At 48.9% G+C, this 13,989-nt stretch overlaps 1 protein-coding gene and 1 long non-coding RNA gene across 2 annotated transcripts in view; one reads left to right on the forward strand and one right to left on the reverse strand.

Annotated features, from left to right (window-relative positions):
• Positions 1 to 13,989, forward strand: part of TGM2 (transglutaminase 2) — a 76,263-nt gene that overhangs the window by 27,517 nt on the left and 34,757 nt on the right. Inside the window, exons 3-4 of the mRNA XM_063147485.1 lie at positions 4,774 to 5,016; positions 8,042 to 8,160. Coding sequence (XP_063003555.1) covers positions 4,774 to 5,016; positions 8,042 to 8,160 — 362 coding nt within the window. The remainder of the gene's footprint in view (positions 1 to 4,773; positions 5,017 to 8,041; positions 8,161 to 13,989) is intronic.
• Positions 8,597 to 10,130, reverse strand: LOC134395217 (uncharacterized). Its single transcript, XR_010025224.1, has 2 exons — positions 9,878 to 10,130; positions 8,597 to 8,878 (listed from the first exon to the last, which is right to left on the reverse strand). It is a non-coding gene; the product is annotated as an uncharacterized LOC134395217 (long non-coding RNA).

A 13,989-nucleotide genomic window follows, 5' to 3' on the forward strand; every position in this document is an offset into this window, starting at 1 on the left:
GCTCGGTCCTGGCAGCTGGGAAACTCTTGACAATGGTGAGGGACGAATTGGTAGAAATCATTCCTCTCGTACGTGGAGGAGCAACTTAGGATCCAAGCCATAAATGCTTAGAGTGTGTTCTAGCTGGTGAACACCCTCCCCACGCAAGGCTCTCACTGGGCTCATGGTTGGACAGCGCTCATGCAAATGTACAGCTTCCATGCGCCTAGCATGTGCAAGCGGTCTCTCAGGTCTCTGCCATCCTTCCACAGTGACACTAGCTGAGTGGTTGTGAGCTGCTCCATTGGCAGCAGCTAACACAGACAATCCCCATTCTGAGGCACTTCAGCACACGAATGGTGTGCCTTCAATGAGCATTACCCAGCTGTGGAGTCCAGTGCCAGGCCTACACACTCCCAAGACTCAAGCAAGTAAGCCAAGTTGGATTTGGCCGGAGAAGTCAAACACATTCTAGGCTAGAAGCCTCCTTGACTTTGGCGGGGAGTTCTTTCTGAGATCCCAATTTGGAAATCCATCAGACCCTGAGGATGAGCAAACATGCTCTCTTCAGTTAATGCCCAAACTGTGGCTCACTGGTAGAGCACATGCGTGGTGGCGCCCAGGAGGTCCCCGGTTCAATGCTCGGCTTCTTTCGGCATGGCTAGGAGAACCCTGGGGAGCCATTGCTGTCAGTCAGTGTTGACAACATTGGGCTAGGTGGGCCAGGGTGAGGGCAGGTCTGGGTCAGCATCAGGCAGCTTCCTAGGCTCCTAGGAGAGCTGTATTCCTGGGGCCACGTATGGTTTTGCGCCCCCCAAAGTCTGGCTTGCAAGCGAGGGCTGGCATTGTGAAATGCTGTGTGTGGCAAGTTCTTGGAGGAAGGCATATGGCCGGAGGGTGCAGGCGCCTGCCAGTACACTGCTGTGGCCACTCAAAATAGCGCATGTAGTTATTTAATTTAATAAATGATATTTGGATGCCTTTTGCACCACTCACATAAAACCAAGGAGTCCGTTTTACAGTGCTGAGGTACAAAGCAGGGCTTTGAACAGTCTACTCCTCTGGACTGAGCGCCCCAGCCTGCGTAAGCCTCTGCCCTTCCTTGTCAGGAGCGGCCTCTTTGGAATGGCTAGGGAAAGGGCGAAGCAGCGCCGCTGGCGGTGCCGGGGTTGTCCGACCGCCAGGAGACCCAGATCATGAAGCCGCCTCAGCCTGTCACGAGTGGAGCCGGGGGAAGAGGGGAGTCTTCTCTCATCACGTCCCGTCAGTCCCCCACAGGCAGCTGCACGCTGGAAATAAACACTTGGTGATTGAAGCCATGAGGCCAGCGCTGCATGGAAGACAGGCACGCCGCTCCGCAGCGGGTCTGCCCAGAGCCGGGGCCAGGCTATTTTACACCCTAGGCAAGGTGAGCTACTTTAAAAAAAAAACACCCCAAAAATGCCAACTTTTGACTTTTAAGGACAGATGTTTCCTGGAAAAAATAAGAAGCCCAAAACTTGAAACTGCTAAATTTATTTTAAAGTGCAAGAAATGCGTCATGACAATTACAGCAAACAAATTGGAAAGGAACGTCTAAGGGTCTAAAATGCATTATTTAATAGGAACATCACGTCCAAATCATCCACCCCCCAACTCACACGCACACACTCAGCATCACCCACTGCAAACAAACACACGCATGAAGACATGCATTCACTCAAAAACCCCATGCACCCCATTCACGTTCTGGAAGTCCGAACATGGAGCCGCCCACCCTCTACCCCAGCATCCCTGGCTTTGCTTTGGCTGGGCGGGCACGGGGTGCCATCTCGCTTGCCCAGGCCCAGCTGAATCCTCGGGCCAGGCTGGCTCACAGCCCACGCGTGTGAGTGCTGCACTATGCACGGCGCCCCTCTTAGCTTGGCGCTCTAGGCGGCCGCCTGAGTGGCCTCTATGGTAGCGCCGGCCCTGGGTCTGCCCGTAATGGTGGCCTAAAAGTAATTGCAAATAAACAGACAAAATATATTAGGGGTGTGCACGGACCCCCCAATCCGCTTCGTGGCCCGATCCGGAAAATGCAGATCGGGCCTGATCGTCTTCGCGCCGCTCCGCCCGTCTCCCGCTCCGCTCTGCAGAGCGAGATCCGGCTTCACCGCCGTCACTATATCAACGGCGCCGCCGCCAGAGAAACCACCCACCCACCCCGCCCCCTTACCTTCCTCCATCGCGGGATTCAATTGAGGCCCCGGTTGAAGCTGGAAGAGGCCTCGGCCTTTACTTCCAGCTTCAACCGGGGCCTCAATTGAAGCCGGCGACGGAGGAAGGTAAGCGTCCCTCCTCCCTGCTCCCTTACCTGGCGCCGCCGGCGCCACAGCTGCATGGATGGCGGTGCCGGCGGCGCCAGGTAGGCCAGACCCCCGCCCCAGCCCCCGGCCCAGCAGCCGCCCCCTTACCTTCCTCCGTCGCGGGCTTCAATTGAGGTCCCAGTTGAAGCCGGAAGAGGCCTCGGCCTTCACTTCCGGCTTCAACCGGGGCCTTAATTGAAGCTTGCGATGGAGGAAGGTAAGTGCCCCTCCTCCCTTACCTGGTGCCGCTGCCGCCGCTGCATGAATGGCGGCGCCGGCAGCACCAGATTAGTCCCCCTCCCCCCCACTTACCTTCAGGCAAAGCTCCGGATTGAGGCGATCCTCTTCGCCTCGATCCACCGGCCCCCCAATCCTCTTCGCCTCCGCCTTAAGGGTAGGCGAAGCCCCCCGCTCCGCTCCTGCTTCTCCGGTTCAAGGAGAAGCGGAGCACATCCCTAAAATATATATTTAAAAAAACCCGCCCCAGCCCTGATCCTGCTCAGAGCTGTCTGATGAGGCACCAGGGCTCCATTGAGTCTTCGGCTTTTTCTGTCTTGGCCTGTGAATTGGATCCCAGCCACCATCACTCACCCACCTGTGGGGCCAGAATTACCATTTTCCTTTCTGCCTTTGCAGGCTGGTGTCAAATCACAGAGCTTTGGGCTTGGGGTCTGACCGCTGCTGTCATGGTTTCTGTTGCTAGCTTTTCAACCTTCCTTTTTTTCATTCTGGTTTTCAGATATTGGATTCTATGCTTGTTTTAACTGTTTCTGCGTGAATCTCCGAGATCATTCCTGCAGAGAGCGAGAGAGCAAAATACCTCGGTGTTGTAAACAAATGCATAATGCATGTGCTGGAGGCAGGCAGCCCATTTTTCAGAGGTTTGGCCGTGCAGTGCGGGAGGCATCGTGGTTTCTTGCTGTGCACGCTTACTTTTCTCCACCTCTGGTCATCAAACAGGTTTTTGTGTGGTGTTGAAGGGCTGCAGCAGGTCTCCCCAACCTAGTCCAGACAAGGAAACTTAATCCAGACAAGACAGAGATACTGTGGGTGGGGAAACCGACTACTTCGGATAGAGGCTTACAACTGGGCTCAGACGGGGTTGCACTCCTGTGGCGATACCCACCTTTCTGTCCCTTAGGTATGTCTGGAGTTTGTACGTCTAGCGAGTGCAGAATATTTGACTGAGTGGGTGTGGCTGATGATGTGGTGAGAGGGGGAGTATAAATCGGTTGGCTGAGGAGGTTGAGTTTGAGTTTTGTTTGTTTGGTGGGAAGTTTGGTTTTGTTCTAGGAGTTTTAGTCTAGCTTGTGCTTTGTGAGAGTGTTTGGTGTGAGGAGTGAGAAGAATTTTAAGGAACTTGGGATTGTTATTTTGAATATAAAAATATGCAGGTTTGATCTGAATGGAAATACTAAAGATTTGTTAAATTTCAATAAACTTTACTTTGTGTTCTGTTACCACAAACCACACGTCAGCTCGGAGGGATTGCCTGCTATATTACACAGTGTAAAAACATCTAAAACTACACCTGCTGTTCCGTACCTCAGTAATAGAACCTATTTTCCAAAACCCTTCACCTTGTTCCTTCACATACAGGGGAGAGGTTGTGTTGTTTTTACCCTTTCTTCAGGCTTTTCAAGAGGTAGCGCTTGGCTTGAGAAGGGTGTGCCAGGCAAGGCCTTCTGTGTGAGGTCAGTGCCGTTGCAACTCCCCTTAAAAGACACAGACTAGGAATTCACCTGCGCTCGGAGCTCACTGGGGATGCCCAGGTGACTGCAGTGTCCAGCAGCCAGCTGCAGACCTGTCTGGAGAGGACCCTCAGAAGCTTGTGCAAAATGCAGCGGCCAGATTGATTTCGGGAACCAGAAGGTTCGACCATATAACACCTGCTCTGGTCCGCTTGCACTGGCTGCCTGTATGTTTCCAAGTCCAATTCAAGGTGCTGGTTTTGACCTATAAAGCCTTACACGGCTTGGGACCACCATACCTGACGGAACGCCTCTCCCGACGTGAATATACCCAGTCACTACATTCAACATCTAAGGTCCTCCTCCGGGTGCCTACTCCGAGAGAGGCTCAGAGTGTGGCAACGAGGGACAGGGCCTTTTTGGTGGTGGCCCCCAGACTATGGAATGATCTCCCTGACGAGGCTCGCCTGGCGCCAACGCTGCTATCTTTCCAGTGCCAGGTTAAGACTTTCCTCTTTGCCCAGGCATATGGCAGCACATCTTAATCACCCACATGTTTAGTTTTTAATCGGTTTTTAATGCTTTATGTGTGTATGTTCTGTGTTTTAGAATTTTAAATGTTCTATTCTCGTTTTTATCTTAATTTTAGAATTTCTGTAAACCGCCCAGAGAGCCCTGGCTATGGGAGCGGTATATAAGCGTAATAAATAAATAAATATGTCCCATAGGTTGCATTCATACACATGACTTACTAGCCTGTTTCCTTCCTTCTGCAGGGCCGTGCCCCATTGAATCGTCAGGGACCAAATCCCCTTTCCCCCTCTCTTGCACCCTGGAAGAAGCCACATGGAGCTCAGCCGTGGAAAGCCAGGATGGAGCTTCCCTGTCTGTGACCATCTCCTCCCCTCCTGACGCCCGGATTGGCCGCTACCGGCTGACCATGGATGCCTCCACAGAGCATCAGGGCTCCAGCTTCAGCCTCGGGGAATTCACCTTGCTCTTTAACCCGTGGTGTCCAGGTAGGTCTCCCACAAGCGCTGAACCCTATCCCGGAGATACACCAGCCATCCAATAATAATTATTAGCATTTATGTAACAAGAACATAAGAAGAGTCCTGTTGGACCAGGCCAAGGGTCCAACTAGTCCAGCATTCTATCCACACAGTGGTCCACAGAAACCCACAAGCAGGACAGCACCATGTACATTGATGGTGCTATATAAATAAATAATAATAATAATAATAATAATAATAATAATAATAATAATAATAACATGAGCGCAACAGCACCCTCCCACCCATGTTCCCCAGCAACTGGTGCACATAGACATATATAGTGGAAAAGTGTTATCTTAAACCAAAATCAATCCGAAAAACAAAAGTGTTTAAGGAAACTAATATAAGGCAGTATAGAACAATATTCTTAAATACAAATGGAGCTGTACATACTAAGAAAATATATATTTAATCATTGGATTGAATTTCTAAGGATTGAATTTCTGCTTCGGACACAACTTGGAAGTCATGTTTTGTAACGACAGGAGGGAACGTTAAGTCCCCTGGACTTTCTATCCGAGATAGATGCATAGGAGATTTATAGGAGCCAATATTTTTGGTCCTACTGAAAGTCACGTATTTGGGGCAATAACTTTTTTAAAAAAATGTTTAATCTTTTCCCACTGATGAAGACCATGTGGGTCTAAACACACATAGGCTTATGACACTGGAAGTAGCATAAAGGCATCAGGACTAGTAGGCATTGATATCCTTCTCCTCCAGGAATGTATCCAACTCCCTTTTAAAGCCACTGAAATCGGTGGCCATCACTACATCTTGTGGTAGTGAATTCCATAGATTAACTATGCACCTTTTATCTGTCCAGAATCTCCCACCATTCAGTTCATGGGATGACTTCTTTGGGTTCTAGTATTATGAGAGAGAGAGAGTATTATGTATCCCTCTCTCCAAAATAAAAAAAATGTATTCCAAGTGCTCAAACTATTTCACACATTATTCTTGGTAGTAGCAGTATTTTCTCTATCTGCATGGTCCTTATGAAAAATGAAATACACCCTCCACCAAGGGGTTTACATTCTAAAATAGAATCCACCCTGGGGTGATAACAGAAACAGGGCAATGGAGGCAGTGATGGCACTCTTCAAAGACTTAAAAGGTTGTCACACAGAGGAGGGCCAGGATCTCTTCTTGATCCTCCCAGAGTGCAGGACACGGAATAACGGGCTCAAGTGACAGGAAGCCAGATTCTGGCTGGACAGCAGGAAAAACTTCCTGACTGTTAGAGCAGTACGACAATGGAATCAGTTCCCTAGGGAGGTGCTGGGCTCTCCCACACTAGAGGCCTTCAAGAGGCAGCTGGACAACCATTTGTTAGGTATGCTTGAAGGTGGATTCCTGCATTGAGCAGGGGTTGGACTCGATGGCCTTGTAGGCCCCTTCCAACTCTGCTATTCTATGATTCTATGAGGCAGAGGCGCCAGAAACTCTTCTAGTTTCGGTTCCTGTGAGGGAGCAGCCCTTCCAACGGGCCATGTGTGCTCCCAGATCCCTTGCACTGTTGCTGGCACTCTGCTCCCAGATAATCCCATTATCCTTGGCAATATTGCACGGGATCCTGGAACACTTCGGCAGAACCAAACATGTTGGACTTTCCCCATTAGCCAAACTGGCCTGCCCAGTTATTGAACGTTCTGTGGAGTGCTAGAGGCTGTACACGACCGGGTCTGATCCCTAATGGGTTAAAATTTGATACTGGGTGGGTAAGAGAGGGAAATGGAGCAACGGAGGAGAGGCATGGAATGGCAAAGACATCTAGCTGTGCCTGGGACAGCGGAACTGGCAGCGGGAGAGAAGGAGCGAGTGCAGTGCAGCTCAGGTGCTCCTGCAAAGGTTCTGCTGGTGTCCCGGATCTTGACCAGGGCCTTGGAGGAGGAGCGGGAGGGAATCACCCGGAGGAGGGGAGACGGCGCGTCACTCATCGCTGGGCCCCTGCTGAGCCCTCCAGTTTCTGGGATTCCACCAGAGTTTGCACTGAAAGGCCCAGAGATAAGGACAGGAGGAAGCTACACTTGGCTCCAACAGCAATGAGGAGGACGTGAATAGCTCAGCACGTGGGCTGCCTCTTCTTTTTGCTTTAAGTAATTCGGTGTTAGTAGGGCTGCAGTCTGCAGGGAGTGGGCATTTATCCCTTCACTCTCCAGCTGCAACCAGGGCAAAAACACAAACACGCTAGGGTCCTGATCCAGATTGGGGCCCCTATGGTTACTTTAGAGTAGAAAAAGCGGCGTGGTTGGCAGACATAGCTGCTAGGTACATCTTTAAAGGACGGCGGTGTCATTGGCTCTGCTGTGGCAATTGCTTCAGGCAAATTGCCTGTTAACTGAGCAGCTTCCACTGCCCCCACCAAGTCGTAGCTCAACCCAGAGAAGCCACTTCTCTGCTTTGATTGGCAGAAAGGTGTGTTTCCTTTTTAAGCTGAACCCCACTGATGGATTCATGGAGTGACTGGATTTGTTGAACTCCTCATAAATTAGATGTCTGTAGGCCAGCCTTTCCCAACCTGGTACCCTCCAGGTGTGTTGGACTGCAGTTCCCATAATCCTCCTGCCAGGATAGCTGGCTGGGGGATTTGGGGAATTGTAGTCCAACCCGTCTGAAAGGCGCCAAGTTGGGGGAAGCAGCTGTAGACATTATACCTACCCTGAGCGTCGACTGCTTCCAGTGCGCTCCTCGCGCTAAGAATCGGATGGCCTCGGGCCACTGTTCCGCCTCCTCTTCTTTCTCAATGGATTTTCCATGGTAAGAAAAAAGATGGAAGAAGCGGTGGGAAAACACGGCAGGGTTATCATTGGAAGACGACCCCCTCCATGAAATTCCGTGCGTCAGTCAGGTTGAGGACACCATAAAAGCCTCCTCTGGAAGCACCCTTTGTACACCTCTAGGTGCCCCTTGGGGGATCTCTGCCATGCCTGTGTTCTGCCATTTGCTTTGTCTGTGGCTGCATGTGTGCTTTCTCTCTTTGGCCCAGCGGATTCCGTCTTTCTGGAAAACGAAGATGAGCGCGTGGAATACGTGCTGACTCAGCATGGACTTATCTACCAGGGAATAGACAGTTACATCTATCCCACCCCATGGAACTTTGGGCAGGTGAGTTTATCTCTTGGGAGGCGAGTGGAGAAAGAGGGAGGAACTTCACATGCCGAAAGGGGATTTATTTGTAGGCCCAACGCGTTTCAGGATTTCTTCCTCAGGGGGCATGTTTTCAACAATGATCCATCAACGCAAAGAATTCTCCTGGGACACCTCCTCCTCCCTCTTCCCCCCACCCCAGTAGTGCCAATCCCATGTTTGTTGTGAATGTATTTCTTGCCCTGCACTGTCCTTTCGGCAATAATAATAATAATAATAATAATAATAATAATAATAATAATAATAATAATAATTTATTTATTACATTTATTTATTACATTTATATACTGCCCCATAGCTGTGCTCTCTGGGTGGTTTACAAAAGTTAAAAACAGTAAACATTAAGGAGTATACAAAATTTAAAAATCATCAGAAACATAAAAAAACCCCAATATAAAATCAATATAAATTTAATAGAATCATAGAATAGTAGAGTTGGAAGGGGCCTATAAGGCCATCGAGTCCAACCCTCGGCTCAATGCCTCTGGATTGAGGCCGGGTACAACACAATTGCAAACACTTTGCAAAAGAACACTTTGCAGCTGTACTGAATTGACCATTTCTTAGCCGTTTCAAAATCAGCTGTTTTGATTTGGTTGGTTTTTTGGTTTTCCCCAGGTTGCCCGCTCTTCTGAAGTGGCTTTTGAATTTGGGGGGTTTCAAAATGCCTGCCACCCTAAAAAAGAAAGAAAGAAAAGAAGTATGTATGCTTCCTTTGCCACTCGCTGGGAGCCATCATTATAGAGCACAGGAGTTGAATATCTACAGAAAAACACACACTTTTACAGAGTGTGTAGTGAGCATTCCCCCGGCAGCTCATTTTATTTTAGACATGCAGTGTGAAAATAAGCACAGTGACTGAAGCAGGCTTGTTTAAACATATAAAGCTGCCGTGTGCTGTGCTGTGCTGCTCAACCATATTTTAAAACCTGACCTACTAGGAAAAAATACTTTTTATGGTCGGATGTCTCTGTTTTATAGAGAGCGTCATCACACGGGAGACGATCACGTTTCCTTATTGTACAAATTCATGGTTTTGGGGTTGGATAAGTCTTTCTCCTGAGCCCGAGAGCATACGGTACCATCCTCTCCTGATGCCGAATTATGGATATATATCCTGGAGGTATACAAAAGCCATGTAGGCTAAATTGCTCCCAATTCACACAGTGGAAGCAGCAGCAGCTGTACCAGTGCCCCAGGAATAATACCATGCCAGGTGATCCATATACCTGGCCTGTTTTTAACTCACCAACTGCAAATTTAACTCCATAACAGCTTTGTCCACTGTTTCGCTCATTCATAAGAACATAAGAAGAGCCTTGCTAGATCATACCAGAGGTCCATCTAGTCTAAGTTCATTTTCATGCATTTAAATATATAGCTTACCCATTCCACAATTTTTGAATGGTCAAAGGTAGATTAAAAAGTATCTCTCGCCCTTTTGATTAAACTTGCACACTTGCTAAGGTTTAGACCACTGTACCTCAACTGGGCACTCTCCAGGTGTGTTGGACTACAACTCCCAGGCTCCCCAGTCAGCATAGGAGTTGTAGTCCAACACATCTGAAGGCTGCCCATTTGGGGAAGACTGGGTTTAGGATCTCAAGTTTAGAGCAAGATGAGAGGAAATGGATTCTCCATCATGGTTTATTGCAAATCAGCATGTTCTTCTTACCTTTTGGAGCAGACAGTTTCAACATTCCTTGCTGTATTCTGTTATTCAGAGGTATTGATTTGGATCAGCCAGATTGTAACTACAAGATAACATTTTCTAAAAATCACATCTAAATCTCCCCCATTGAAATCCTTTGACCTTTCATGCTCAACGAAAGCTGTCCCATTTTCTTTGATTTTGTGGAAAGGCCTGATCTCTGGATGTGAAAATCAAGCTGACTCTGGAACCCTCGGGACTGAGTGGGCGAGGAAGGAGGCCTGTGTATACTCTGGAGGCCGCGGAGTTTGGGTCGTCAGCAAACAGGCTGTAAATCATTGAACTCAGGCATGACCAGGGAAACTTCTGCATTACTTGCATACCAGTGCTGACTGGAGTCCAAATTCTCCATCCCCGTGACCTTCTATGCATGCACAATCATAAGCGATGACCCTCCCTCGGGGTTATCTGTGAGCCTGAAGGAAGTTCCACTGAATGTCTGGTGGAACTGTGGGGAGGTGAACCTTCTCATTATGGAACTGCAGAGCTGGGAGAGACCTTGTGGCCATCTAGACTGGCCTCCCTCAGTGAAGCAACAGGCGCAAGAGCGTCATCCAGATCCAAGCGAACGATATGCAGAAAGCAGGAAGGACCCGGCTAGATTTCCATCTATGTAGCAGGTGTCTTCGGATGATGGAATGACACAGGGAGAGCTTTTATAATTTAGATCTAAGAAATGGGTTCAATAGGGTGACCCTATGAAAAGGAGGACAGGGCTCCTGTATCTTTAACAGTTGCATAGAAAAGGGAATTTTAGCAGGTGTCATTTGTATATATGGAGAACCTGGTGAAATTCCCTCTTCATCACCACAGTTAAAGGTGCAGGAGCTATACTAGAGTGACCAGATTTAAAAGAGGGCAGGGCTCCTGCAGCTTTAACTGTTGTGATGAAGAAGGAATTTCACCAGCTGATGCATGCCTACAGATGACGCCTGCTGAAATTCCCTGTCCTCCTTTTCATATGGTCACCCTAAGCCACCTTGCGTGCCATTTTGATTTTGGTAGGAAGATAGGGCAGGAATCAAATCAATAAATCCTGCCTTTGCCTGGCTTTGGGCAGGTAGTGCTCCGTCTGCCTCAGCGCTCCTATTTGTAAAATACTGATGGCACACTTTATACAGGGTAATTCAGTTTCAGCTTGATTTGTTTCAACGCTGCACCACAAAAATTTAAGCACAAACATTCAACTGTAGGAAATACTCATCTCACCACAAAAAAACAGAGTTCTCACAGCTGTCCAATAATGACAGCAGAAAAAAATGCACCCATTTTAAAAGAATAAAAATAGCTAAAATCAAATGAAGTCATCATATAATTGCACACTAACCCAAATAACAGCCAAGCGCTTGGGAATTAATGAACTCTAACCATATTTGGCCACTGCTGGTGCAAAAACAGCCACTTTTAGTGCAGTTCACTTGCTATCAGGTTTCAGCAAAAAAATCTTTATTTTTTGTAAAGAGGAACAATAGATCTCCCATCTCCCAGTCCAACACTTTAGCCGCTAGACCACACTGGTCACTATGTGGTGGATCAGGGAGTGGCGCTTAAGAGAGCAGGTTGCGGAATCGAAAGGTTGCATCCGAATGGCTGGCTTAGCCTGTAAAAGGCTGAATACCAAACCTGAGACAAAAGTACCGGTTGGGCAGGTCAAATGCCTGATGGCAGGAAGCCCTGCGCCCCCCCCCCCCCGTCTTCTTCCCAGCTGGTACAGCGCTGAGCTGCCTCGTGGCCTGGCCGTTGCCGTGACCTCCCCCCCCCCCCCCGGCTCTGCTCTGCTCTTTCTGTGGGAGGCCGTTCCACGCCTTTCTCCGTTCCTGTCCGAAGCGTCACTGAACATCTAATCTGCACTGCACAAACAGGCCAGAAGCATTCAAGCTGCCTGTCAGGCTGCCCAACGCTTCCTGGGCTTTAAGATAAAACTTGCTTCTGAGGGCTCCATCCAAGGCAGAAAGGGGGCTGTTCTCTCTCTCTCTCTCTCTCTCTCTCTCTGTCTGTCTGTCTGGAGGAGAGCCATGCCAGACCCTCCTGTCTTTTGCCCTCTTGTCCTAAATCAATCCGCAGCCGCAGGGTCTCCACCGAAGTCGTCGTTCGGCAGCCCTTGAGTCAAGGGACCGGTGTCGAAGGACTTTCTCCGGGGCCTTTGCTGCCAAAGGGAGAGTTGAGCACCACTTTGTATGTGGAGCAGGGTCAAGTGTGGGGCGAGGCTTTTCCTTGGAACTCACCACTTCAGACTGTCCGTTGCAGATCCTGTATTTGAATCCTCCCCCTGCCGCCTCCAAAGAGGGAACCTGGGCGGGAGGGTGCTGTTGCACCATGTCCTGCTTGTTCATCCCTGGCCGATGGCTGGTTGGCCCCTGTGTGAACAGAGTGCTGGACTAGATGGACCCTTGGTGTGATCCAGCCTCAGGGCTCTTCTGATGTTTTTAAAGAGGCCGCTGCGTTCAAAGCAGGCGCCTCCCTGAGAAGGCCCCGTTGTGCCGGCCGGCGCCAAGCTTGGCCTCCGCAGCGCAGCTGAGCCAGCCGCTTCCGCAAGGGAGAAAGCGCTCCGTCTGCACGCGCATTAGCTGCGCTTATCTCTTGGCTGCAGATAGTGGGGCAGGTGCGTTGCCTGACAGACGGGCGCTTGACTGCCTCTCTGTGCCAGGGCAAGCTTAACGGAGGAACGGAAGGCGGCATCACCCTCGAGGCCCATCTAGTCCAGCATCTGGGGGGATCTACACTACTGCTTTTAAAGCGCTTTAAAGCGCTTTGAAAACGTTTTGAAACCTGTATCTGGAGTGTGTCCTGGGGCCCAACAGTTGTCAAAACTGTTATAAAGCGCTTTGAAGCAGTAGTGTAGATTCCCCCCTGGTTCCCCATCGTAGCCAAGCAGACACCTCTGGGAAACCAACAAGCAGGCCTTGAGGTCCTTCTTCCCCCTTTGTCCCCCAACCCCTGAAGTTCAGAGCTGGCAACAAGCTATCGTGAGTAGGGGACGTTGGTAACCTTATCCTCCTTTAATTTCTCTAAGCCCCTTTTAAAGCCATCTACCTTGGTGGCCATCACCAACTTCATCAGTTGAATTTCTGCCTGTCGTGAAGGAAGCCTAAGTCAGGAAAAAGAGTGCCAGTCAGTCCTAGCTCAGCTAAGATTGGCCCAGATAGTAGAGTGACCCTATGGAAAGGAGGACGGGGCTCCTGTATCTTTAACAGTTGCATTGAAAGGGGGGTTTCAGCAGGTGTCCTTTGTATGCATTCAGCACCTGGTGAAATTCCCTCTTCATCACAACAGAATTGTTGTTTTTAAATGGATACTGTTGTTTTTATACTGTTTTTATGTTTTTAAATTTTGTATACTTTTAATGTTTACTATTTTTAATTGTTGTAAACCGCCCAGAGAGCTTCGGCTGTGGGGCGGTATATAAATGTAATAAATAAAATAAAATAAAAAAATAAATAAATAAACAAACAGTGAAAGCTACAGGAGCTCTGCCCTCTTTTGTATCTGGTCACTCTAGTATAACCCCTGCAGCTTTAACTGTAGAGATGAAGAGGGAATTTCACCAGGTGCTGCATGCATACAAAGTCCCTTTTCTATGCAACTATTAAAGATGCAGGAGCCCTGCCCTCCTTTCCATAGGGTCACCCTACCAGATAGGGCTTCTTGTGAATAAACTATTTTGCATCCTGACTATGCATTTCTCTCTTTTGTGACCTACAATCCTTGTTTGGCCTTGAAACTTGGCTGGGCACCCCAAGGTCAAGTCCCAGTTTAACATCTTAGGTAGGGTGACCCTGTGAAAAGGAGGAGCGGGCTCCTGTATCTTTAACAGTTGCACAGAAAAGAGAATTTCAGCAGGTGTCATTTTATGTATGCAGGTAGATTCCAGGCAGTATTAGTAGGGTGACCACATGAAAAGGAGGACCGGGCTCCTGTATCTTTCACAGTTGTATTGAAAAGGGAATTTCAGCAGGTGTCATTTGTATATATGGGGAACCTGGGGAAATTTCCCCTTCATCACAGCAGTTAAAGCTGCAGGAGCCCTGCCCTCTTTTGCATCTGGTCAAGAGGTCAGGGCTCCTGCAGCTTTAACT

Source organism: Elgaria multicarinata, chromosome 1 (assembly GCF_023053635.1).
Source record: "Elgaria multicarinata webbii isolate HBS135686 ecotype San Diego chromosome 1, rElgMul1.1.pri, whole genome shotgun sequence".
In the NCBI taxonomy this organism is placed as follows: domain Eukaryota; kingdom Metazoa; phylum Chordata; class Lepidosauria; order Squamata; family Anguidae; genus Elgaria; species Elgaria multicarinata.